The sequence below is a fragment of the Schistocerca piceifrons genome, chromosome 7 (genome assembly GCF_021461385.2).
Source record: "Schistocerca piceifrons isolate TAMUIC-IGC-003096 chromosome 7, iqSchPice1.1, whole genome shotgun sequence".
Lineage (NCBI taxonomy): Eukaryota > Metazoa > Arthropoda > Insecta > Orthoptera > Acrididae > Schistocerca > Schistocerca piceifrons.
The window spans coordinates 274,097,602-274,123,462 of NC_060144.1; the positions used below are offsets into that span (position 1 = coordinate 274,097,602).

At 39.7% G+C, this 25,861-nt stretch overlaps 1 protein-coding gene and 1 non-coding gene across 3 annotated transcripts in view; one reads left to right on the forward strand and one right to left on the reverse strand.

Annotated features, from left to right (window-relative positions):
- The window catches only part of LOC124805118 (katanin-interacting protein-like), a 323,814-nt gene that overhangs the window by 42,071 nt on the left and 255,882 nt on the right, over nt 1–25,861 (forward strand). Inside the window, exon 3 of one of the 2 annotated variants that reach the window (XM_047265570.1) lies at nt 13,235–13,506. In XM_047265570.1, coding sequence (XP_047121526.1) covers nt 13,235–13,506 — 272 coding nt within the window. The remainder of the gene's footprint in view (nt 1–13,234; nt 13,507–25,861) is intronic. The other variant, XM_047265571.1, reaches the window with a different exon arrangement.
- On the reverse strand, nt 3,060–3,133 carry Trnal-caa. Its single transcript has one exon. It is a non-coding gene; the product is annotated as a tRNA-Leu (tRNA).

Below are 25,861 nucleotides of genomic sequence, written 5' to 3' on the forward strand. Positions count from 1 at the left end.
AGGTCTTAAAAAAAAAAACAGGATGTTCACTATGAATGATAAATTCTAACATTCTTTCACTCACATTTATTTTTTAACAACTTTTTTTATTTCCTTTTTTCTCCATGCTTACTCAATAAATCTTGTATTTCTGATTCACTTAAAGTTTAATTTCTTTTATCACTCTCAAATTGTTTAATTGTTGGTATATCGTTAAATTCTTCTATATAATGTTGATTATAAGGAACCATTTGTTTTTCAACTTTTCTCTTTTCTTTAATTTGCTTCAATTTCTCTCAAAACATTTTTAACCAATCCTTTGATTCTGTGGTTAGCTTGTTCAGTTGCATAACTGGTTAGTCTTCATTTTTAAATTTTTCATATTCTGTTCGTGGTTGTTTTTTCCATTTTTTAAACTCTTCTTTTAATTGTTCCTTTACTCTTCTATTTCGTCTGTCTTTTTTAACAAACAATTTTACAAACATTTATTAAGGATAAAAGTAATAATCATTTTTGTTGTATATTCAATGTTCATGTTTAACGTTTATGTTCAACAATTATGTTCAGTGTTTATAATACATTCTTAATCTGTCCTCTGTATTTACCATGCTTCTTGTCATATCTATTGCTATAAAACCAAATTCATCATTATTCCAACATTTATTAGATATTTCTTTAAATTTATCAAACTTTTAATCTCTACCAACTCATGATAAATATGACTTAAATATGTATCATCTTGTCTAAGAATATTTAAAAAATTAAAATTACTTTAACTAATCATTTTGGTATTTTTTAATATGTTTGACTCAAATAAAAAAAGCGTATTCCTTTATGTCTACTTCTATTGAAATACTTTCTAACTATATCTTGATTTTCAAGAATGAAGTCATTAAAAATTGTAACTGAATTATCTTCACATTCATCTAATGGAATAATTTCATCATTATTTTCAATAAAAGTAACAATTTTTCATTAATTTTTCAATAAAAGTAGCAATTTTTTCATTATTTTTTTCCTTCATTTTTTCGCATGTTTTTATAGGTTCTTGATGTTTTGGTTGATCTGACCTTTTTGAATAAACATACAAGTGATAAATATTTTTCCAATTTAACCATCCTGGAGCTGCATATGATCATCAATCATTAAGGTAGATTTTTCACAACCAATTGGTCCTATGACAGCACATTGAATAGAGTTTGGAAAAGTTTACAATGGGTATTTTTCAATTTCTTTTCTGGAATTATTATTTGTGATTTCCAATCTGTCATTTATTTATGTAATTTTTATTAGTAGAAATGAGTGAATCATTTCAATTGAGTGTTAATTCGTCTGTTCTGAAAAAAAGATTAACTTCCAATTATGGAAACTTATATAAGTATTTAACTAGTTGGTTTATATTCAAATTTTTTAACTCCAAATCGTACATTGAAAAATAACAAATTTTACTGTGATGCAGGAATATCAAAGTTATCAAAAAATAATAAATTATATACTATTGTAGAAACAATAGATATTCCTGTTGATCAGCATACTTTGGAAACTTAGGAAAAAAATAAGCATTAGAGAAGATGATGTAAAATTATTTATGGATAAAGAAGATAGCATTGGGCAAGTTTTAAGATTTAATAATGAAATTATTGAATCTAATGAAACAATAATTGCTATAAATGTGCCTAAAATTGTTCCATTTGAAGTAATAAATGTAACTTTTAATTTGGCTCATGGAATGTGTGTTAAACATACTGATAATTTTCATCAAGAGACTAATATTATTGCTCTATGTAAACCTAATATTGAATTTGGTGGTCCAATTATTTATGAACCAAATCAGTTATAAATATTCCAATTTTTGCTACTAATTAGAATTTAGAAATAACTATAACTGATGAAAATGATAATTTTGTTGACTTCAATGCAACTTATGTAACAGTAATTTTGAAAATGAATTAATAAATTTTTCACTTAATAATTCATGAACAGTATTGAGAGTTATCAATTTTACTCATTTCCTGTAATGAAGAAACAAAAGGTAATGTTAATTTTTCCAACAAGGAAACAGAAATTAATATTAATTTCAGTAGTGGTTGGATTCATCCTACTGTTCGCAACTTTATATGACATTTGGTGCTATTCACAGAGACGGAACAGATTTTTCTGCGTACAATGGTATATCTAATAGTAAACTAATGGACAATTATGTATTGGAATGTCTTGGTGTCTTTACAATTAAAAAAAGTAAACAATATTTTCTCTAGAAGGAACATCCATTTATTTTTCATCAACTTTTATTCAATTAACTTCATCCCTATCAAATGAAATAAATATGGAATGACATATTCTTAAAAATGGTTAAATTAAAACCAAACAAAATTAAATACTTTATCCTTTGGCATTATTTGGTGGATTTTTTTAAAGATTATAAAGAAATTTAGTGGGAGTGTGAATAAACCATAATTTTTACTTGGAGTTCGAGAAAAAATCAATAAAATTCTATTCTTCATTGAACTACTGATAATGATAATAGTATGCTTTCAAAAGTAGGTAAAATTGTTGTTAGAAGTATGGAAATTCGTGTTCCCATTGTTAAATATGAAGCAGAATATTCACTTGAACTAGAACAAGAAATTCCATTTTCTTTCTTTGATCTTCAAACAAATGAATTAAATGGAAAGAGGAATTTTGAGCTACATATTACCAATTAGTATAATTTTACCAATTTTGATATGCACCACTTTATTTTTGTTGTTCTTGAAACTAATCCAAAAATAATCAGTTAAATGATTCTTCTTTATTTGATCATGTTAAATTACAACATTTCTCTGTTAAAAATGAAAGAAATTAAATTTTTCCTCAAGAATTATGGTATATTGATCCACCAAATAACATTTTAAAAACTTATGATATGTTTAAATATCAATGTAAATGTGAGTCCTTTCAATTTTATTCAGAGCTACCTAAAAACGTCAGTGAAATTAAGTGCATTCTTTAATGAAAAATATATAATCATATAATTGAATATGTCATTGTGTATGGTAAAAACAATTGACTTATGAAACTTCCTGGCAGATTAAAACTGTGTGCCCGACCGAGACTCGAACTCGGGACCTTTGCCTTTTGCGGGCAAGTGCTCTACCACTGAGCTACCGAAGCACGACTCATGCCCGGTCCTCACAGCTTTACTTCTGCCAGTAAATCCTTTGTTGGAGTATTGGTTCTTACCACTCAAAATCACAAAAATTTAACTGAACACTAAATACAATGAATACTTCCTGGAATTCTAAAAAAAAATCCCATGTTTTTCCTGGTTTTCTACTGGATGAAAAAATTCCCGGGTTTTTCCCGGATCTCCTGGTTGTCCCAGGTCGTATACACCCTGATCTAACCTCCCGATTGCACACAGCTGCCCAACCCACTCTCCTTCTCGTCCCTGCTCGCTCCCCAGTGGCACTGCAATGTACGCCACCCCTAACATACTAACCCTCAGCACCTCTGCTATAATGGTGTGTGGCAATTTTCCTTCTATAATACTGTTACATTCCGTCCTAGATTTTCCTTTGTTTGAATTTTACAGCCCAGAAGTGCATGAAAAGAGTCAATGAGGTTCTGGAAAGTACCAAAAGGGGAAGTGGAGCCAGGCTGCCACTAGTGACATGGCGAGCTGCACTAGGTTTCTCAGTTGAGAATCCATGGTACGTACAACCCATTGATGTGCTCCCACAGATTCTCAATTGGCTTGAAATCTGGGAGGTTTGGTGGCCACCACAGTACAGTGAACTCATCCTTGTGCTCTTTGAATTACCATGTACAATACAAGATGTGGGACATGTTGCACTGTCCTGCTCATAGATGCCATTGTGGCAAGGAAAAAACAAACTGCATGTAGAGGTGTGCATCATCCCCAAAGAGACATGCATATTTGGGTTGATCCACTATGACTTCCAGGATGACGCATCACCCAGGGAATTTCACAAAAACATTCCCCAGACTATAACATTTCAATGATTGTTGCATGGTTGTACACAACCGGCCATCTACCATATGGAGCATAAAATGAGAATCATCTGAAAAGCCACCTGTCAGCACTCTGTGGTCATCCAGTTGCAGAACTGGCAAGCAAATTCCATTGTTTGTCACGGATGAACAGCAGTCAGTATGGGTCATGCACCAGGCACCTGCTGCAGATGTCCAATCACGGCAACGTTTGATGAAAGATCATTGAGGATACGCTGTTGGTAGACCCTTGATTCATCTGGGTGGTCAATTCCTCAACAGTTGCACAGCTATTTGTCTGTAAATATTTCTGCAGCTGTTACTCATCTTCATCATCTATTGCTCATGGTGGTGGTAGTAGTAGTAGTAGTAGTTGTTGTTGTTGTATATCTATGCCAATTCTAGACCAAAGAGCAAAGTGGATTAAAAATTCCAGGATATAAAATAAGATAAATTTCGCAGTCTCCCCCCAACCAAAAATTTATCTACATCCTCAAAACAAAATTTTCATTTAACTAAAAAATAAATTATTCATTTAAAATTTAATATTATAAAAACTAAACTTTTCTAAAATTTATTCAAATCCAACGACATGAATCGAACAATCTTTATTTTGTTTTTTACATCACTATATAAATAATCAATCCAATAATTTTCTCTCACTTTTCAATGTCTTCTGAAAAGATTTTAGTATAACAATCTGGAAGAGTAATTTTAAATTTATTATCTAAAAGTAATAAAACTTTTTTACCATATTTAGTTGACAAAATTTCAGCTTTATAAACATTGTAAGAGTTAAGTTTTTTTTAGTTCTGATAATTTAGTGACTTCTGTACAACCATTACTATGGTTGTTAAGTTCAGTTAATAGATTTTCAATTCTACCATTTATGTTCATTTTGTTTATATTTTAATTATATAGAAAAAAATTTAAGTTTCAAAAAATTAAATCATTTCGAAAATTTTTTAGTTTTTGGAAATCTTAAGTTTCCAGGTTTTATCTTCTCTAGTTTTCTGAAAATATTTCAAAAGGAAATGAAAACATGAAATTAAAACTTCATTAAGCTTTTATATTCTCTAGTTTTTGGAAAATATTTCAAAAGGAAATGATATTTTTTATTTATTTATGTAATTAAAAATTTTCAGTAAGCATTCTATGTTGTGAGACATAAGTCAAATTCAGAATGAGGTTTTCACTCTGCAGCGGAATGTGCGGTGATATGAAACTTCCTGGCAGATTAAAACTGTGTGCCCGACCGAGACTCGAACTCGGGACCTTTGCCTTTCGCAGGCAAGTGCTCTACCATTTGAGCTACCGAAGCACGACTCACGCCCGGTCCTCACAGCTTTACTTCTGCCAGTTAAAGGATATTACTGTATCCCACTTCTGGGGAATAATACTGCAGCAAAAAAACATGAACAAGAGAAAAAAAAGAAAATAATACTTAAGTCGCAAAGGCAGTGCGCCATATACAACAACAAAACACAGTGCTCATACAAGCATCTGCCAACAGCAAAGTGTGTGAAAGGCTTTAGGAAGATTATGCAGTGCATCCTAACAACAAATTGCCTCTGATGATCGTGACGTGACAGCTGTTTACATTAGATTTGTTTGAGAAGTTGCGAGTGGGTTCTTGTGCATGTGCAGTTGAGTTGCGTATGAGAAGTACCTTCTCCCGCTTCTGGCTACAGGTGTGTGACTGGGCGCCACCATCTAATATTGCCCCAGTTCGGAAATATCGTAGATCCTGGGCTGATGCACAGAGCAGTCTGAGTTGTAGTGGGGAGGTGGGTAGTCTCCACGTGACCTGTGTTTATGTTTAGTGATTTTGCTGTTTCCTCTTCATTTATTGCTCTCACATTAAATGAAAACAAAACAGATTTCTGTGGCCGGGAGCTATTAAATGAATTAAAATACATTCGCATAATTACGGAAGGCTAAAATATGTTATTAGTTTCAGTTATTATTTCCACCTTTATGACAGTCAATCGTTAATCACCTTGCAGAACAATGTCGGCTTGCTAAAGAGATTTAGCTTTAATTAATCTTTTCCACTGAGACAGTCAATTTATTTGAAACAAAGTGATTAATTTCACACTGTTGCCTAGTTTCAACTGTTCGCTGCATTTCAAGTGCACATTTTCTATCTTCAGCCTCGAATGGCATTATGCCATAATAAAGAACCAAACATGAGATAATACAGTACTGGTACTCAAGAAAATTTACATCTGAATCTAGCCATACGAATGTGCACTTGAAGCCGAATTGTGCATTTGAAAATGGTTAACGATATTCCGATACTCTCGAAGTACCCTCTGATGTCTTGTTTCTTTTATGACATAATGAAAGATCTTTTCATGTTTTATATGTACAAACATACGGGCTTCTTGCATCATTGGAACTGTGCAAGCGTAGTGATGCCCGTTATCTGGCACTCTCTGGCAACTGCTGAAACGAACCGATTTCTAACAGATCACAGGAAAATATTGCTAATGGTGGTTTGAAAAGCGTTACTTTCAAAGTAAATTTCCTTTTACACAAGATGAACTATGTGCGAGAATGTACAATGAATTTCTTAAATCACAGAGCATTTGACTCTCATTTAAAAATCAACTCTTTGAGGACAACCATCTAGAAGAATTTCAAGCCCATAAGATCAGACATTTACATTGTTATTAAAAATTTTACTGGCACATTTGTGTGATGTATCTTAAAGTGTAACACGCACAAAAATGATCAACATTATTTGTGGAAGCTTAGCTTCTCTTGCAGCTTACTAATCTTCAATACCAATATTATATGTGATAGCTTTGCTTTTCTTGTAGCAACACTATGTATATTAATTTAAACCATTAACTTTCCTTATTTGGGCGTTTGCGCTATAAGAGTGATCTTGCTATTGGTTGACTACATCACGTGTCCTATGCTGTCATCAGCTGGCGAGATCATGTTGTAAAAAGACTGGGTGTGATGGTGGAATGAGGGCTGTATAGTGCTGGAACGAGAACAGGGAAGGGGCTGTGTGTGTGTGAGGATAATGACTAACAAAGGTTGAGGCCAGGAGGGTTATGGGAACGTAGGATATATTGCAAGGGAAAGTTCCCACCAATGCAGTTCAGAAAAGCTGGTGTTGGTGGAAAGGAGCCATACGCACAGGCTGTGAAGCAGTCATTGAAATGAAGGATGTCATGTTTGGCAGCGTGCTCAGCAACCGGGTGGTCCACTTGTTTCTTGGGCACAGTTGGTGGCCATTCATGTGGAAAGACATCTTGTTGGTTGTCATGCCCACATAGAATGCAGCACAGTGCTAACAGCTCAGCTGGTAGATCACATGACTCGTTTCACAGGTAGCCATGCCTTTGTGGGGTAGGTGATGTTTGTGACCAGACTGGAGTAGGCGGTGGTGGGAGGATGTATGAGACAGGTCTTGCATCTAGGTCTGTTACAGGGGTATGAGCCATGAGGTAAAGGATTGGGAGCAGGGGTTGTGTAGGGATGGACGAGTATATTGTGTTTGTTCATTGGACGTCCGAATACCACTTTGGGAGGGGTGGGAAGGATAGTGGGCAGGACATTTCTCATTTTAGGGCACAATGAGAGGTAATCGAAGACCTGACAGAGAATGTAATTGAGTTGCTCCAGTTTGCGTGAATATGTGTGTGTGTATGTGTGTGTGTTGGTTGTCTATTTTTGACAAAGGCCTTACTGGCCGAAACCTTTATTTGTGACAGCCTTTTTGTTGTGCGTATCTGCAACTCAGCATCTCTGCTGTATGGTGAGTGGAAACTTTCCTTTTCATAATATTGTTACATTCCATCCTCGATTTTTCATTGTTTGATTTTTGCCTTGTGGCTTTTCTTCGATCTTAACCCAGTGCTGTTTCCTTTGTTACTATTTTATAATGCATGGCTTTACTCAATGTCCGTCCTACTTTCTCTGCTTTTCTGTGTTTCTCTCGTTGCCTTACAAGCCACACTGCACACTCCACTTACAAACCACACTGTATCAACCGTCTTGGCTACGCACAACAGACACAGACAAGACCACGCTTATTGTTGGTGCAGCATCGTATCTCCAGCTGATAACATTAATCCTATATCTTTTAATTGATCATTCTCCATGTATCACTCTCCTGTATTTCCGTGTGTTATTCCGGCACCTTGTATCCCATTCTAAAAACCACTCCCTACCCCCACTCTTTCACTGTGAGGGTGTTTTCTTTTTTTTTCTTCGCCCTCCCCCTCCCCCCACTCTATCATCGACTGCCTCAGATTTTATCTTGTTTCCCTCTTTTGCATCCGTTTCTTCCTTCTTGTGATTTATAATGTATATTTGTGTTTATAATTGCAAATTTTTACAGATGTCATTCTGTATTATTTGCAGAATTTTTTGCACCACCATGGAGCCTTGCTCCTTCCATCTGTATTAATTCAGAAAGTTATCTTATCCCTAGCCAGAACCCAGTCCCACATACTGTTCCTGCATTGTTGCTTGGCTCATGAAGTCCCCCCACATGGTCTTGCCATCAAATTACCCATCTCACATTGAAACTCTTTCCCGCAGGAGCTAGAGTAACATGCACAATGCCACCTCAAAAAGCTCTCCACCATGCTCACCTCCCACTCCCACCTTGGAGTATCACTGTCCACCAGCTCTACAACAACCTCCAAACCTCCTCCACATCACCTCACCAGAATCCCACCATCTGGCCACAGAGGAGCATTCCCCTCTTAACTCAGTACCACCCAGGACTGGAGAAACTGAATTACATTCTGCGCCAGGGTTTGCACTATCTCTTGTTGTGCCATGAAATGATAAATGTCTAGCCTACTGTCCTTCCCAACCCTCCCACAGTGGTATTCTGAAGTCCAGCAACCTATGCAATATACTCATCCATCCCTATAGAAACCCTGCTCCCAACCCCATACCTAATGGCTCATACCCATATAATGACCTGTCCCATATGTCCTCCCACCACCACCTACTCCAGTCCGGTCACAAACATCACCTATTCCATCAAAGGCAGGGCTACCTGTGAAACCAGTCATGTGATCTACAAGGTAAGCTGCAACCACTGAGCTGCATTCTATGTGAGCATGACAGCCAGCAAGCTGTCTGTTCACATGAATGGCCACCAACAAACTGTGACCAAGAAACAAGTGGACCACCCTGTTGCTGAGCACACTGCCAAACATGACATCAATCGTTTCAGTGACTGCTTCACAGCTTGTGCAAGATGGATCCTCCCTACCAACATCAGCTTTTCTGAACTGCGCAGATGAGAACTTTCCCCGCAATATGACCTATGTTCCTGTAACCCTTCTGGCTTCAACCTTCGTTAGCCATTGTTCTCACCCATACAGCCACTTTCCTGTCCCTTTCTAACCACCCAAAAACCCAAGCACCTCACCTGGTTGGGATTCACTGATGACATCTTCATGATTTGGACTGAGCGAGATGGTGGCCTATTCAGATTCCTCCAGAACATCTACACCTTCTCCCACATTTGCTTCACTTGGTCCTCCTCAACCCAACAAGTAACCTCCCTCAATGTTGTCCTCCACATCAAAGATGACTAAATCAATAACTTCATCCTCAGCAAACCTATCAATCACCAACAATACCTCCACATCAATAGCTGTTGCCCAGTCCTTATCAAGGCATTCCTTCCATACAGCCTAGCCACCCGAGGTTTTCACATCTGTAGTGATGAGTAGTCTCTCTACAAATATGCCAAGTGTCCCACTGAGGCCTTCACAGACAGAAATTAGGCTCTCAAATTTGTTCAAAAACAGAAGTCCCAAAGCCTTGTCTCTGCTGTCATCTGCCACCTCCCACAAAACCCCTGAACAGCCACAAAGTAACAATGCTCTCGTCACTCAATACCTCCCTGGACTGGTGCAAACGAATCACATTCTCCACCAGTGTTTTGACTATGCCTCCTTGTGCCCTGAAATAAGGAATATCCTCCCCATCCCACCTACAGCAGTATCCTGCCCAACCTCCAAACATATGCAATGTCCTTGTCAATCCCTACTCCATCCTTGCTCCCAATCCTTTGCCTCATTAGTCATATCCCTACAATAGACAGAGATGCAAGACTTGTCCCATACATCCTCCCACTACAACTGACTCCAGTCCTATGTTAGACATCTCCTACCTCACTAAAGACAGGGCTACCTGTGAAAGCATCCATGTGATCTACAAACTAAGGTGCAACCACTGTGCTGCTTTCAACATGGGCATGACACCTAACAAGCTGCCTGTCCACATGAATGCCCACTGACAAACAATGGTCAAAACACTGCTGAACCACCCCACCGCTGAACATGCTGCCGAGCATGACGTACTTCACTTCAGTGACTGCTTCACAGACTGTGTTATCTGGATTCTTCCTACCAACACCAGTTTTTCTGACTTGCACAGATGGGAGTTGTCCCTACAACAACCTTCATGGCCGTAACTCCCCCCCCCCCCCCCCCCCACTTCTCCTTTCCCTGCTCCCACTCCAGTACAACACACCCCTGCTGTCCCACCAGTGCACCTACTAGTCTTTTTCCCTTTCCCACTTTCATGCCCCCCCCCCCCCCCTCCACCAAGGCTGCTGACTACATCTAGCAGCCCATCCTGTGCCCACAACATTCCCACATGCTCTCACAGGCAGCGAAGCATCTTCCCCTGACCCTAGCCTGCTATCCTTCCTCCGCCCCGCCCCAAGCCTCCTCCTTACCGCTTCCACACACCACAGCAGATTGCTGCTCACATCCGAAACGGTCTGCAGTCAGGCCCCAGTGTCTGGAAACAGTGGCCATGTGTGTGTGAGCTATGTTAATGTGTGTGTGTTTTCTGTTTTGGAAGAAGGACCTGTTTTTGTCTGGAAGCTTAAATGTTAGGAGTCGTTTTCATTGTGCTTGTCTGTGACTCAATGCTTGCCCTCTGTGGTGAGTAGCAACCTACTGTTTTCAAACCATACACCAAAAATACTTACAACCTTATAATTAAAAAATTACTCCAGTTGTCATAAAAGATACCCTCGTATGGTTGGCAACATAGTTTCATTCTGGGAGTCTATTGATCCTAAATATGATCTCATACTGCACTATTTGTGCTTTTATATTATGTAAAGTTTCAACGGTTTCATTTGTTTTGTTAGTTTTGGCTGATGCTGAATGGAGATAGAGGAAACAGCCTGTACAAGAGAACACCTCAACAGAAAAAGTGTTCAAATCTGGTACTGATTGGTGCCCATTCCAGCTGATTAGATCTGAAGAATCTCAGGCAATTGAAGCCACATTGCAAGCAGCAGCACCAGTGCATGATGGGAGTGGCAACTGGGTGGGGGTAAGGAGGAGGCTGGGGTGGGAAGGGGTGGCGGACAGTGCAGTGCTGCTGGAGAGTGTGCAGGGACGAGGTGGAGAGAGGGTAGTGCAGCTATGTGCAGTCAGGAGGTTAGATGGATGGCAGGGAAGAGGTGGGTGGTGGCTGGGGGGGGGGGGGGGGGGCAGCAGAAAAGGAGAGAAAGACTGCGTGCGATGGTGGAATGAGGGCAGTATAGTGTTCATCATTTAGAATAGATTAACACTATAGCAGATTTGTTGTAGGTGACGCCTTCAAGGATGAGGTAGTTGTGGGTGAGGATATAGTTGGTCATGTTGACCAGAATGGATGTTGTACATTTGGAGTCTGTTGAGCATTGGGAAAGGTGTTGTTTGATAGTGACAAGGTCACGAGCACTGGAGATTGTTAATGTAGATGTAGATAGCACCAACAGTGATGAGCGGGGTGCCTTTTGATAAAGGAACAGGAACTGTGGAGAATCGGTGTAGGAAGTGGTTGGTATCTTTCATATAGGAGGGTAGATTTTGTGTAACGGGTTGAAGGTGTTGGTCCATGAGACCAGAGATTCTCTCTGTGGGGGCACAGCAACTGGCCACAATGGGGCATCCTGGGTTAGTTGGGCTTATGGATTTTAGAGAGCATGAAGAAGGTAGGAGTGGTGGGGTGAGGAGAGAGATGAACTCAGAGATCTTATGGGGTGGGCATAATGATATGAGGAGATCTCGCTGGGTTTCAGGAATGGCGTCACTGTGGCAGGATTTGTATGTGGACGTATGTGACAGCTGGTGGGGTTGTATTAAATTTTTGTGGTGCGGGCCCCTAGCCGACAGGTTAGGTAGCCTGCATGTAAATATGGCCTTGATGTAATAACTCAAGAGTAGGTATTTTCGATTGTAGGCTCTGCCCTTTAATCAGACAAACTCGTATAGCATAAGAAGAGGATGGTTGTATCCTCACAACAATTCCTTTAAATCTGTGATGGTCTTTAAATATATATTTATTGAAAACAGCAAAGGTAACAACTCTTGGTATAGTTGAGCCACTGAGCAGTCAATAGGCACATAAACAAATCTAAAAATGTGTTAAGCTTTTGGGCAACACCATTCTTCATAGCTAACTAATGCAGGACACACACACACACACACACACACACATACACACACACACACACACACACACACAGAGAGAGAGAGAGAGAGAGAGAGAGAGAGAGAGAGAGAGAGAGAGAGAGAATGTGGCACTGACATGTTCACTCTGGTGTAGGCAGAGAGAGTTACATGTAGTATACAATGAGGTGGGGGAGTGGAATGGGAGACAGAGTAGAGGAAGAAGGAAAGGTGATGAAGTGGGAGTCAAGGAGACAGGCATGGAGGTGGATGAGTGGCAGAGCTAGCAGAATTGAGGCTACAAAGATTATGGGATTGAAGGATGTATCTACATAAATCAGAGACGCATTTTGGCCTCACGTCTGATAGGATATGCCTATGACGGAACTGGAATAAGAAGTGCAGGATAGGTGAATTGGACAAGTCTTGCACCCGGGTCTTCCACTGGGATGTGATCCATGTGGCAAGGAGTCAAGAGTAAGTCTTTGAGCTCACCATTGGCTCATTTCTATCCTGTCCCTGTGCTCCCTCTCACTCCCAGCTGTCGGCCGCTTTTCCCTTTCACTCCCTGACTCATTTCTCCTTTCATCGTCTCCACCTGACACAACCCTTGGCACTACAGTGTAGTCCACCAAGGCATTGTAGCCATGCACCAAGGCATTGTAACCGTGCATATGTGTGTGTGTGTGTGTGTGTGTGTGTGTGTGTGTGTGTGTGTGTGTGTGTGCATGTGCTGGACCGAGAATTGAACTCGGGGCCTTTGCCTTTAGTTATTGTCTTAGACAAACTATGCTAATAGAGCTGTTGTTTTTCGTTAGTTGCAGAATTTCTGATAACCAGCTGAAAGTGCAACGTAGCAAGTCGGCATGCTACGGTCGTAGGTCTTCAGCTGGTTCATGGTCTGCAGGTGACAGCCCTCGCAGCTGTTTGAATGATGTGGAGACTGACATCCAGTTGTTGCAAACCACACTACGTCAGAATCTTGCATTTCCGGAAATTTCATCAGCAGTGGCAAAGCCTTCACTTGAGGAATCATGGAGTTCACTGTGTTTTTTTGACCAGAAACACAAGGGCAGGTTGACAGAAACAGGTAAATGTAAATTTGGAAGATTGTATTTAAAATTAAAAATTATTATAAGTGAGAAAATTGGAAGGAAAGCTGAAGACAAAGTGTGGTGTGGCCTGAGGGAGCTGTTTAGTGGAGAACAGTTGATATACAAAAGTGTACAACAGGCAGCAGTTTCATATCATTCTCTATGGGACTTACAGTAAGAAATGAAAAAAATTGTATTTCTGTTCCCCATTTAATCTACCTATGACTTTTCTGAATAATTCTTCTCTCCTATTGTGTTTAATTTGCTATTGTCAATCATGCTTGTGCAGTTAGTGCATAATTTTAAACTGTAATAATTTTAAAACTGCAAGAAGAAATGCTCTTTAGTCAAGAACTGAGGAAAATTTCATAAAATATTGCAGCTTAGAATTTATTTAAGATGGGAGCACAAATAGATGATCAAAATTGATGAATGAAGGATTGGATCATAAGATATTGCAACTTCTAGTTGGGAAAATTTTCTAGGGGTTCACATTGTGTATTCGTTAAAAGTTGTGCTTGTACAGTGCATTGGCTCCACTGCTAGAGCCTTTTGCAGCTGTCTTGTCATCTGCGTGCTTCTTTACACGCTAATCACAGTATACAAAAATTACAAAAAAGTATCAGTAAACGTATGCTTCTCTGCATAAAATGGAAAGTGTGTAGTTCCTTTTTCCCTCGGATCCACCAAGTGCCAGTTGTAACTGATGGGTAAAGTAAAATATTTATCAACATTATCCAACAGTAAAGATGCATCATTCCAGTAGTTTCTGAACAGACATTTTCATCTTACAACAAACACTCTACATGTTCTGTAGCAGTACTTTACAAATTACTGATTTTGGAATTGTTCAGTAGGCATTAGGTATAAAATTATAAATAAGCTCACAGGTACCATTTGTGATTTGTAGATATATTTTTAACAATGTTGGAGAGAAACAACAGCCTCGTTTTCATCCTTTATTTATTTTAAATGATTTTTCCATGCTCATACAGCTATACAGGATGATCAGAAACAGTCTGAAAAGCTTGTAAAAAGTGTTGCAGGGTAGGTTATGCTGAGAAATAATTGTTAAGAAATAGAATTGATATGTTAAACTGTTTTCGAGTTGATTAGCATTGAAGTAAGTGCATCAGGCCATTGCTCATGCAAATTGAAGCGACCTGCCAGAGACACTGTCGTCAAACGTTTTCATAATTTGGTTTCCTGAAAGGCAACAGAACAGTAACCAGAACCAATAAGTTTTCTAGAAAGTACTCCAGAGAGTACAAAGGAGATGCCACAGGAAGACCGTTGGTTTGGGCATTGGCAGGAAATGTTACTAGGTATTACACGAGCGCATATTACACATGCACAGATGGAGAAGCCGAGAGGCACAGCAGTTGCATTGGCAGCGACTGTATGCTATCACACACGAAGCCCCGCAGCGTGGTACCCAGAAGCAATATGGCTGCCGCATAGTATAAAGGTGGAGGTGATGTAGCCTGCAAGAGAGTTCATTACAGACAGCAGTCCTCGGTCAGCCTGCGGCCTGGATTTGTAGTATTTGCTCTGGCTCTGCTTGCGCTTATACTTAGCCGCATACTCCCCCCCCCCCCCTCCGCCCCATGGGATTTTACAATCAGGAGTAGTGTGTTTTCATTCAAGTCATTATCCACTTTTTGCTCAGACGAGTAATGAAAGATTGTAGTTACTGAAGTCTTGTTTTCATTCAGTTATTTTTTGACCAAGTTCCATAACTCTTTCAAACATCCAGTTAGCTATCTCCACACTGGATGGACCTTCTCCAGTCGCCTATATCATTGAGCATCTCGACTGCTCACTGGACATAACATAAGGATGTTTTTTATGGTGCCACATGTGGGATTGGGTCATGGAATTTGTTATGTCCTAGCCAGTAATGCCACCCGAGCACGCTGCCAAAAGGTTGGCAGCATCAAAGTCCGGACGCCGTCCGCATAAGCAGCGCCAGCGAGACAGCAAATCGCCGCAAGTCTGCGCGCGCCACCGCTGGCTTCTGGCTTCTTAAGCGCTGGAGTCGCGAGCGCTAGGACAGTTCTGTATTCGCCGCTCAGTTGTATACTCGCCACCGAATTGTGTACTTGCTAGTCAGTTGTGTGTTCATCGCGGCAGAGTTGTTGTTTGTCGTCAGCCGACGCTGACCTAGCCGCTCCGACTCGAACTAGACAGATTTCTGTAGACACCGAGTTCACTACTGTGTTTCTGTATCTTCATGAATAAAGATAAGTATCGACTTTTATTTAATCAGAGTGTTTGGTTTTTCATCTTTCTGTTCACTGTTCCAGCGGACCGGTCGGCCCGCTATTAAAAGTGTGGCGGTGACTTCGTAAGCCATTTCTACAGCCAAGTGTTTGTCGCCATGAACACCGCCACAAAAGAATTAGCGTGCAGTTATAATGCCACGAGTAATATGAATAGGTCACCTCTATTTGGAATATCGAACCTGCTCAGTCCAATTTCAAGTAAAATAACGGAAGGGCTTTGAGAAACCCTTTTGTATTACTTGAATAACCATATGCAGGCCAGTGGCAGAACCAGGAGCCAGGACAAAAAGAAAGAGGGTCCTTCTCCTGCTTTCAAGAAGAAGAAGAAGAATGCGCTCAAAGGAAGAAGTAGTGGCCAGGGCTAACACAGCAACAGACAGTGCCAGGGACAAGGAGGACATCCAGCAAGGTAGCCAGGGGCAATGCAGCCTCAGTAGCAGTGAACAGATGGTGCCCCGAGTCGAGGAGGACGTCCTGCAAATCAGCCAGGGATGGACAACGGCAGCTTGAGGACATGGACAACAGCATGAGGGCAGCACGGGGTTGCTGGACGATGTGCAGTGGCAGTGACAGTTGCAGATAGTGACACAGGCTGCAGATGGCACAAGACAGAGAGAGAGAGGTGCAGGTAACACATGGAATCAGGGCAACAGCAGTGGCCGCAGTGCAGATAGATGTACCAAGTCACAGGCAGCAGTGTGAGACAGCAGAAAGTGGACATCAGCAGCTGTGGCAATGGTGACGATGGGTGGCAGCACAAGGACAATGTTTCGCAGCACAGCAGATGGTGCACAAAAGCAACAGGATTAATGAGAATTCCAATGGTAAGTTAAAAGTCTAGCAGGCATGTCATGAGACAGAGATGTTTCTGGCGCAGCCTCTGATGCACTTCAGTCACAAAGTAGGTAATTCGTTAGTAATTTGTTGGATGTGCGAAAATTAATACTGCAGGCATTTGACGGCACTATAAACGCTCTAAATGAGTTCCTTGACAATTGTAATCTTGCTTTTGAACTTATTGAACCAGAGCAGCATGATACCCTTTTGAAATCTGTTAAAACTAAAATAGTGGGCTCAGAATGTAGCAAGTTATTACTCAGAGATCTCAGTGCCACTTGGCAAGATATGCATGCCATATTAGTAGAAAATTATGATAGTAAAAGGACAGTTAACTTCAGTGCATGTCAGATATTTGCAAGTCAGCAGGACCATTGGGAAAGTTAGCTCAGTGGGGCTGGAGGTTGAATGCCATTTCAGGGAAGCGATAGAGGACCATGCGAGAATTGGAGCTAGAAGGCAGTCTTGTTCTCATTAGGAAATTAAGCCAAGCTGTTTTTATCCGAGGGATTTACGATGACAGGATAAAGACAATAGAGTAAGTGCGAGGTGAGCAGCTGATGTTAGCAGAGGCTATAAAGATAGCTCAGACAGAGGAGAGCATGATAGCCTTGGCCCAAGAAAAGATCATCACTCGAGGTGTTGGTGCGGTATGCCGCGGATTGAGAAGAAAGCCACCAAGTGTTTCATGTGTGGGAATCCAGGCCATACGGTGTGGGAGTGTCATGCAGATAAAAGAATAAGAAAAGTGAAGCCAGTTGTATAATAAGACATAGGGAAATGGACCAATCATGAGCATTGAGGAGCTCCTAATTTAATTTTACAAGTCATAGAGGCCCATGTAAGCATCTGAAGTCTGTAACATGTTTTAAATGAAAACAAAATTGTCAGTACATGAGAGATTGTGCAGAAAGTGTTAACCATGCACAGAACACACATAAGAGAAGTAAAACCTAGAAAAACCAAGTAATGGCATAAGAAAGCAATCACCTTACGTCTTACCTGGAAAGTTATTAACAGTTGACTGTGAAAGTAAAAATGAGTTTATACAGTTGAAGTGAATAGTGAATAGTGATGAGCATATAAGCCTAGTTAGGAGAAGTAGTTTCAGAAATGGTGGAAAATGTAATCCAAATGAATGTATTAGGATTCAGGGAATCGCTAATATGGTTGTAAGGACAGAGGGAACTGTAACCCTCAAATTCCGAATGAGAAACAGAATGCAAGTGATGCATTGTTTTAACATAATTGGGAAAGATGGAGAATTTCCATTTGATTGGCTGCTGGGCCGAGACTTTTTCGAAGAACATGGAATCATAATCAGTTATGCCACCAGAAGCTTTTGAATCTGCAGAGAACAGATAAGAATGAAGACGGAGCAAGAGTGTGAGCTCCGCCCAGTGCAGATTGGTATTAGAAGTCGGAAACTTGCTAATATGGTTGTGCAGGTACAAGAAAGAGAAGGATCTTTAAGAGAAACCTCAGATGCAGAGCGAAAGGCCTGTAAGGAAATGAAGACAGAGTTACAAGGTTAGCTCCACACAGTTCATGCAAAGAAAATAGAAGGCTCTTGCGAGAGACGCTTAAACGCAGAGCGAGAATCATCTTGAAAGGTGAGTCTGAATACATCAACTGTCAGAACACAACAGAAGCAGACAACAGGTAATGCTGGAGAGAAGCAGAAAGAGGGCAAACACATTGTTTCAGCACTAACCCTGGTAGGAACATGTTTGTCAAATAAAAAGGGAGGTGAATGGAATGAGAGACGCTATCATTTTGAAACAGGAAATCACCAAGAGCATGTATTAACCCAAGGCATTAGTAAAAGTAGTATCAGGAGAATGCATAACAAGTGTGTTGAACACTACAGATGAGACTGTGTCGGTAGTCCGCCCATGGGCGGTATTAGAGACAGTTCCGGAGTGGACAAGGTTGCATCAGTCGTTCAGTGTCAATTGTGTCAGTAAAAATAAACCACAGCTGAAATCGTGCTAATGGAGAACATCCACACAAGTCATTTGAATGTGGAAGAGTAGTCAGCAGTCATAGTACCACGTACAGTGACGTTTTCCATTTGTCTGGAGACATATTATCCACCACAGGTAGTACCAGGCACGAAATTAAACTACTATCAGAAGCAGAAGGTAGGGTGATATGTTCATGACTGTAAAGAATATCGCAAGCACAAAAGGAGGAGCTCCACCAGGAAATCGAAAAGATGGTAGAGGATGACATTATAGTGCCAAGTAATGCTCCAGCTGGAAATAAAAAAAATGTTAGAGGACAACATTATAGTACCAAGTAAAAGTGGTTGAAAATTTCCCTTGATTTTAATTCAGAAAAAGATGGATGCCAATGGAAAGCAAAAGTGACAAGTAGTCACGGACTATAGGTGATTTAATGAAATCACCCTAAATTCAGTGTATCCTTTGCCAAGAATAAATGAAATTCTTGACAGTCTAGGAAAGGCAAAGTACTTCTCAATCCTCAACGTAGCAAAGGGCTATTATCATGTCTTGTTGACAAACAGGACCATGTCTTGTTAGAGAAACAGGATCGAGAAAAGGCAGCTCTCAGTACACCGTGTGGGCATTACAAGTGCAAACGAATGTGCATGGGTCTTAAAACAGCTCCTAATACATTTCAGAAGTTAATGAACTCTGTTTTGTCCTTACAGGAACATAATGTGTGTCTGACGGAGGCATTCGAAAGACTTAAGACTCCACAATTTAAAACTACAGGTGGACAAGTATGAGTTTTTGTGAAATGTATTGTGCTATTTGCGTCATATTTTATCAGCCCAGGGCTTGAGGCCAGCTCCAGAGGTCAGTGTGATAAAGGAGTATCCACAGCCCAAAACAGTGAAGCAATTAAAGCAATTCTTTGGTCTTGTGGGATACTACCAGAATGTTATAAGCAACTTTAGAAAAATCGCAAAGCTGTTACATATATTATTGAAGATAGAAGTGCCTTACACTTGGGATGTTGAGCAAGAAAACACTTTTCAGCATTTGAAAGAGAAGCCGGTCAATCTTCCTGTACTACTGTACCCATGCTTTGAAAAGAACTTCATAATTATTACCTACTCTAGTCAGACAAGTGCCAGAGCCATTTTGAGTCAGGGAAAAATCGCATATCCCTTGAGGACGCTGAACAAGGCACCTAGTCAGAAAGACGGTACAGTATGATTGAGAGGGATATGTTGACTATTTATTGGGCAGTGAAATATTTTAGACTGTTTGTATTTGGAAGATAGTTCCTGATACATACTGACTGTAAACCCCTAACATGGGTAGGTGGTATATCAGATCCTTCATCCAGATTGATGAAATTTAGGTTAAAGCTGGAGGAATATGTCTACCAGATCCTGTACAAGAGTGACAAACGAAATCATGCCACCGACACATTCTCGCGAGTGAGAGAGGTCAGGGAAGCTGGTTCGCAACCAGAAGGTGACAGTAGCCTAGGTCAAGACACGATGCAAAGGAAGCCTTGGGACATATCAGAGATCCATCAGCAAGCAATCAGAGCGGGGCTGTTGGCGCATGCAGGCAGGCAACAAGTGCGGCGTACGAGGACACGGGGCACAAAACAGATGATCCAAGGACAACAGAAGATATTATTCAGGTATATGAAAATTTCCTCAAGAATATAGAAAAGTATATCTGCAAACAAGAGACAACTGAATTGGGGAAGCACAGAAGCAATAAATGTGATTGAAAAAGCCATAATATTAAAACATTTTCACAATTCTCCCACTGGAGGACACCAGGTCATAGGAAAAACCTATGAGGAGATAAAGAAGTATAAGAAGGATATAGAAGAATATATCTGGAAATGCGAAAGTTGTCAAAAGAAAAAGCCCACTAGGAAACACACAAAGATGCCTCTATATCATTAAGACATCTGAGCACATTTTCAAAAGGTGTTACATTGACATAGTAGATCCATTAAACCACAGCCGCTGAGGAAACGAGTATATCCTTACATTTCAGGATGCACAGACAAAGTTTATGGTAGCTGAACCCATTGAAAGTCAAGGTGCCAATGCAGTAGCGAGAGTGCTTGTTGAGAATATTATACTAGGGTACGGAATACCATCAGTATTGTTAAGTGACATGGAAAATAATTTCACGAGTTTTGCTATGAAAAGAGTATGTAAACTAATGCATATCGAGAAGGTACAGACAACAAGTTACCACCCTCAAACAAACGGGGTGTTAGAGAGGTTGCATCAAACATTAACGGAGATGTTGCGACACTATGTAATTAGACCACAGACAAATTGGGACAGTTGGGTTCCATTCACAGTTTTTGTGTATAATACAATGCCGCATAGCGTGGCAGGTTTATATGCCGCATGAATTGGTCTTTGGAAGGATACTAACAACCCAGGGATACTATGGAATGACTTGGCTGGAATGAGGTATAATTTTGATGATTAAGTGGCAGAGATAAAGGAGCGCTTGCAAAAAATGCGCCGATGTGTAAGAGCACAGAATTTGCAATGTAAGATAAAAAAAATAAGGAATACTGTGATAGGACCCAGAATCCAGAGACTTCTGATGTGAGGATAAGGTTCTGTTGTATGATGACAGCGTACAGCAGGGCAGACCAGGTAAGTTAGATACACAGTGTTGAGGTTTTTACACAGTAGTACAAACAAAAGGGGCCTGATGCAGTAATCTGTCTGAAATGAAGTAAGTATCTGACAGTTCATACCAACAGACTGAAGGAGCTTTTCAAGTTGGAGTTGTGTAGTATGAGTGCAGCAGAATGCAGAAGTGCAGAACATACATGCCACCTTAATGTAAGAAAAACTGAAAAGGCACAGGGGCTAATTACACAATTGGCAAAGCATGAATCCTGTATACAGAAACAATGAACCTTAAATTTTGTGGATGAGGTCGGTAAGATTCTGTTAGGAACATTAGACAAAGATGACGCCACGTACTTCAAGGTGAAGATAGAGGTCTTAGAAGGGGAACAGAAACAGCTACTCTGACTTTTGAAGGAGCAAGTGACAATAGTTAAAGCAACCTTGACTAGTTTTAAACAAATGGTGGGCTCCGTAGCGAAAAATGAAGAAATTATCGCTCCTGGAATGAAGCTGGCACATAGTAGAATTTGAGAACAGCACTGACAAAAGGTTACGGAGAGCTGTAATTTTGATCACCATTAATGAACAGCTGATACAACTGATGGGCATTTTCAATGAGCTAGAATGGGAATACGATATGTCAATATAGTGACTGTCAATACTCAGAAAGATATTCTGGAGTCGCAACTGATCAGTTCTGTTCAGATTGTAAAGAATCTAGAACTAATAAAAGATGACATCAAAGATAAGTGGTTCCCTGTTGACCTTACGGTAGACAGAGGACACTCATTAATCAGAAACATTGAGGATGTTTTCATTGCTGGAAACATCTTAAGTTAGGTGTTAAATGTGCTGCTAGTAGAGAATGATGTGTATAATCTCTACGAAATACTACTATTACCTCTAGAAGCGGATGAAACGAGACATTTATTTTCGTATGTTTCACCAGGGGAAGAGCTACTGCTAACTGATGACGCAAAACATAAGTGTGCAAAGTTAGAAAACGAGCAGTTACAGTGTAAGATGATAGATCAGAGCCTCAGAATATTCAAGCAAGTGTCTACACTTTTCTAGATGTATGATGATGAGTAGTGTGAGGCAAAAATGCTGCATCTAGTGCAAGAAGTTCTCACAGATTGCATGCAGAAGCTAATAGTGTTAAACTAAAATCTGTGGACACCATTAAGTAATAATGAATTGCCGTTTTTGCAGCAGACTAAGGCATTACTGTCACCTGTCATGATGTAAGTCACACAGATATGCTCCGAGGCGCAGGGAAGATAAAATTTTTAGCCAAATGCTGTGGGTATATGGCTCAGATGGTGATACAGTCTGAACATGTATTGCAATACGAACAAATGTCCTCAGTAGTCACTGAACAAGGAAATAGATTGGTGCATAGTGAATAATGAGAGAAAGAATATAAGTGAACTTAAATTGGAACTGCCAATACAGCCTTCAGTTAGATAGCTAGATGACTTAACAGCTGCAGGATATAAGTGAAATGAACTACAAAGTGAGATTGAATACCAGGAGAGAAATGCCTTCAGCACCTTCTCATTAAATCATTTATCTTTCTGGAGTTTTGATGGGTTTTGGTGTAGTAATTATAGTAATATCATGTGTCAATGCAAATATTGTAAATGTTGCTGAGACAGTTTTAAATTTGTGTGCAAAAGAGTGAGTAACGATTGCTATAGAAAAATATATGTTACAAACACTATCAAAAATTATTGCCCAGGGAGGGATATAGTCGGGCACCGTCCTATTAGAAGCACATCTAGAGACAATGAGGAGATAATTTTTGAAAGGTCTCTAGTGCCTGCTAGACATGTTAGAAGTTAAGTTAGAAGTGATGTTTATCAAAGTGTTATGACAAAAATGGACAACACCGAAGAATGATAACACTGGTAGAAAGAGTGAAAAACTAGTGTACAGAGTTTTCTCTTTCAAGTACTAAAATTGTAATTATGTTATAAAGTGTATATCAGTGTCTCAAGCATTTCCCCGGATCTATATTTCTGAACTGGGGCAGTACCAGATAGTCCCCCCCCCCCCCCCCCCCCACCCCCACCCCGCCCTCCTCCACTAAAGTGTTTCAGATAGGACATCAAAAATTAAAAAAAAAATAATCGATTTTTCAAAAATATGTGCACATCTTTTGGAAGGTTTGTTGTATAAAACATGTATGTTTGAAGAAATATAAGATGTGTTATTTGGCCTTATAGAGTACCAAAGTGCAGTACCATGCCTCTTCACACAGCATTCTATCACATGTCACTGTATTTCACTCTGTAGAATTCAAATGTGTATATTTTGTAATGGATGCCATCAAACCTATATTCAGGATGGTAGAAATTAAAATGTCCTGTGGTCCCTCTCATACACCCAGTTGGCCAGTCACATTTAATACTGGGTGGGATTATTTGTGACCAGGAGAAAAAAAACCTCTTCACAAAATTTACACTCTTTATTGCCTATTAGCTAATAACTTGCTGTTTTGTGTAACATAAAATTAAATATAGGAAATGTAGTAAAGACAAGAGACAAGCAAGACAGTACATATTTCTTCAGTCCATAGGTCTCATCATTTTTTTCTCTCTAATCATGCTACAGCTTTACACGGTGTCCTTTCCTTTCTGTGAAAGAATCTATTACCTCATCGAAGTTTGTCAAATCTTTTGCTACATGAAAAATCAAAACGTCGTTGTCCAAAACTGAAGAAGCTGTTGATAAGAATAATACCCAGTATTGGTGTGGCTTCTCAATTTGATAACATCCATTTTGTCACTTTCTGCTAGGTAAAACGAAATACGCCTTTCTGATATTGCAATACGCTAAATAAGTGAGACTGTTTTGTCACAAATGGTCATTTTTATCTACCATATTTACATAAATATCACGACGTAATATAATTCATGAAGTACCAACATTAAATGCCTATTAGGCTTATTACAAGCAAAAAGTTTTATGTTAGGAAATAGTTTCACATTTCAATCATATGCTCCAGTTTCTCAAGCATGAGATCACAAGTAGTAGTAGTATGAAATTGTTAAATTCTTCCATGTAATTTGTGTGATTCCCCTGTCTCTTCTCCTTCCTCATCCTAACAAATAAACTTGTTATCGCTAATTCTGTAACTGTTCCTGCCATTGTCAAAACTTATTCTCCGGTTAACTTCACTAACCCTGCCAGAATCACTGGTTTAGTTATCCTGTGTTCGTTCTCCAGTTAGGCATTATTACAGGTTTGTACAACATGTTTTCCACACCATTCTGAGAATAGAATTTAAGTGACTGCTAACTGGGGGCTGTACAACTGGCCCTCAATAGTGTAGCAGTTGACGAAAATTTTGTCAAAATTTATTTTCTTGGCTACGCCGAGGAGATAATACGTAATCTTTCTCGCCTGTTATTTGTGTTAGTTGTTTATTTCTACTCTGGTCTTCTGAATCTGTGGATTTCACTAATAATTATAACAACGCTTATCATTCACACACCCAGTCAACCACATACACAAACAGTGATTTGTATTCACCCATTCAGGTCTATTCAGCTCAGCTCTTATAGTCCCGTCTCCTTTTGTTTGCGGGAAAGTTTTTTAATTCTTGATGCCAGAGGGATTCCCCAGGCAGAGACATCATGTACGCTATGCACACATTCAAAAATCAGCTTATCATTTGTTCAGAAATCAACTTACAGTGTGTTCAAAAATGTTCAAAAACAAAGAGGGATGCATTTCAAAATTATATGAATAACTGATAGAGCAACATGCATTGGATGCTAGTTGCTTTTTTTCTTCAAGAATATGAATTCGACACACACTGAAATTTCCAAAAGCCTAAGTTTGCATCCACTAGATCTGGGCCTGATATCAAGCATAATTCATTGTAAAGTTGATTGTAAAATAGTATATATAACCATCCTACCAGAAAAGAGAATTGGTAGGATAATATGAAATGTCTCGTATTGTAAAATAAGATGTATCATTCTTCCAGCTATTAGAACATGTAACACTGATATTTAGTGTGAAATGTAAAGTTGGAAATGTTTCTCTTACAGCAAAAAGATTGATTTACATGTATTTCTGCAATGAAAAGTCGTAAAGCATTTATATGTGTTTTGAACATTATTGTAAAGCAAATGTGTATGTTTTCCCATTAATGGAATAAAATATGTGAAAAACTGGTGTCACATATTTAAAAAAAATGCAACTCCTGAAAGGCAACAGAACAGCAGCCAGAATGAATAAGTTTTCTAGAAAGTACTAATGAGTACAAAGGAATGTAACAGGTACGGCATTGGTTTTCTTGTTGGCAGGAGATGTTGCGCAGACTCGCAAGGTGTCATGTGAGCTCATATGGAGAAGCCACGAGGCGCAGTAGTGTGTTGGTGGTGACCATATATGGTCACACATGAGACCCTGAGGGGCGATGTCCTTAAGTGACAATGTGGAAGAGGTGATGTGGCCTGCTACACAGTATAAAGGCAGAGATGGTGTAGTCTGTAAGAGAGTTCGGTATAGACACCAGCCCAGGAGGGACATCTGTGTAGGCCTGGCCCAGGGCCAGGACTTGTAGTATTCACTCTGGATCTGCTCGTACTCATACTTAGGCATGTACATGCCTCC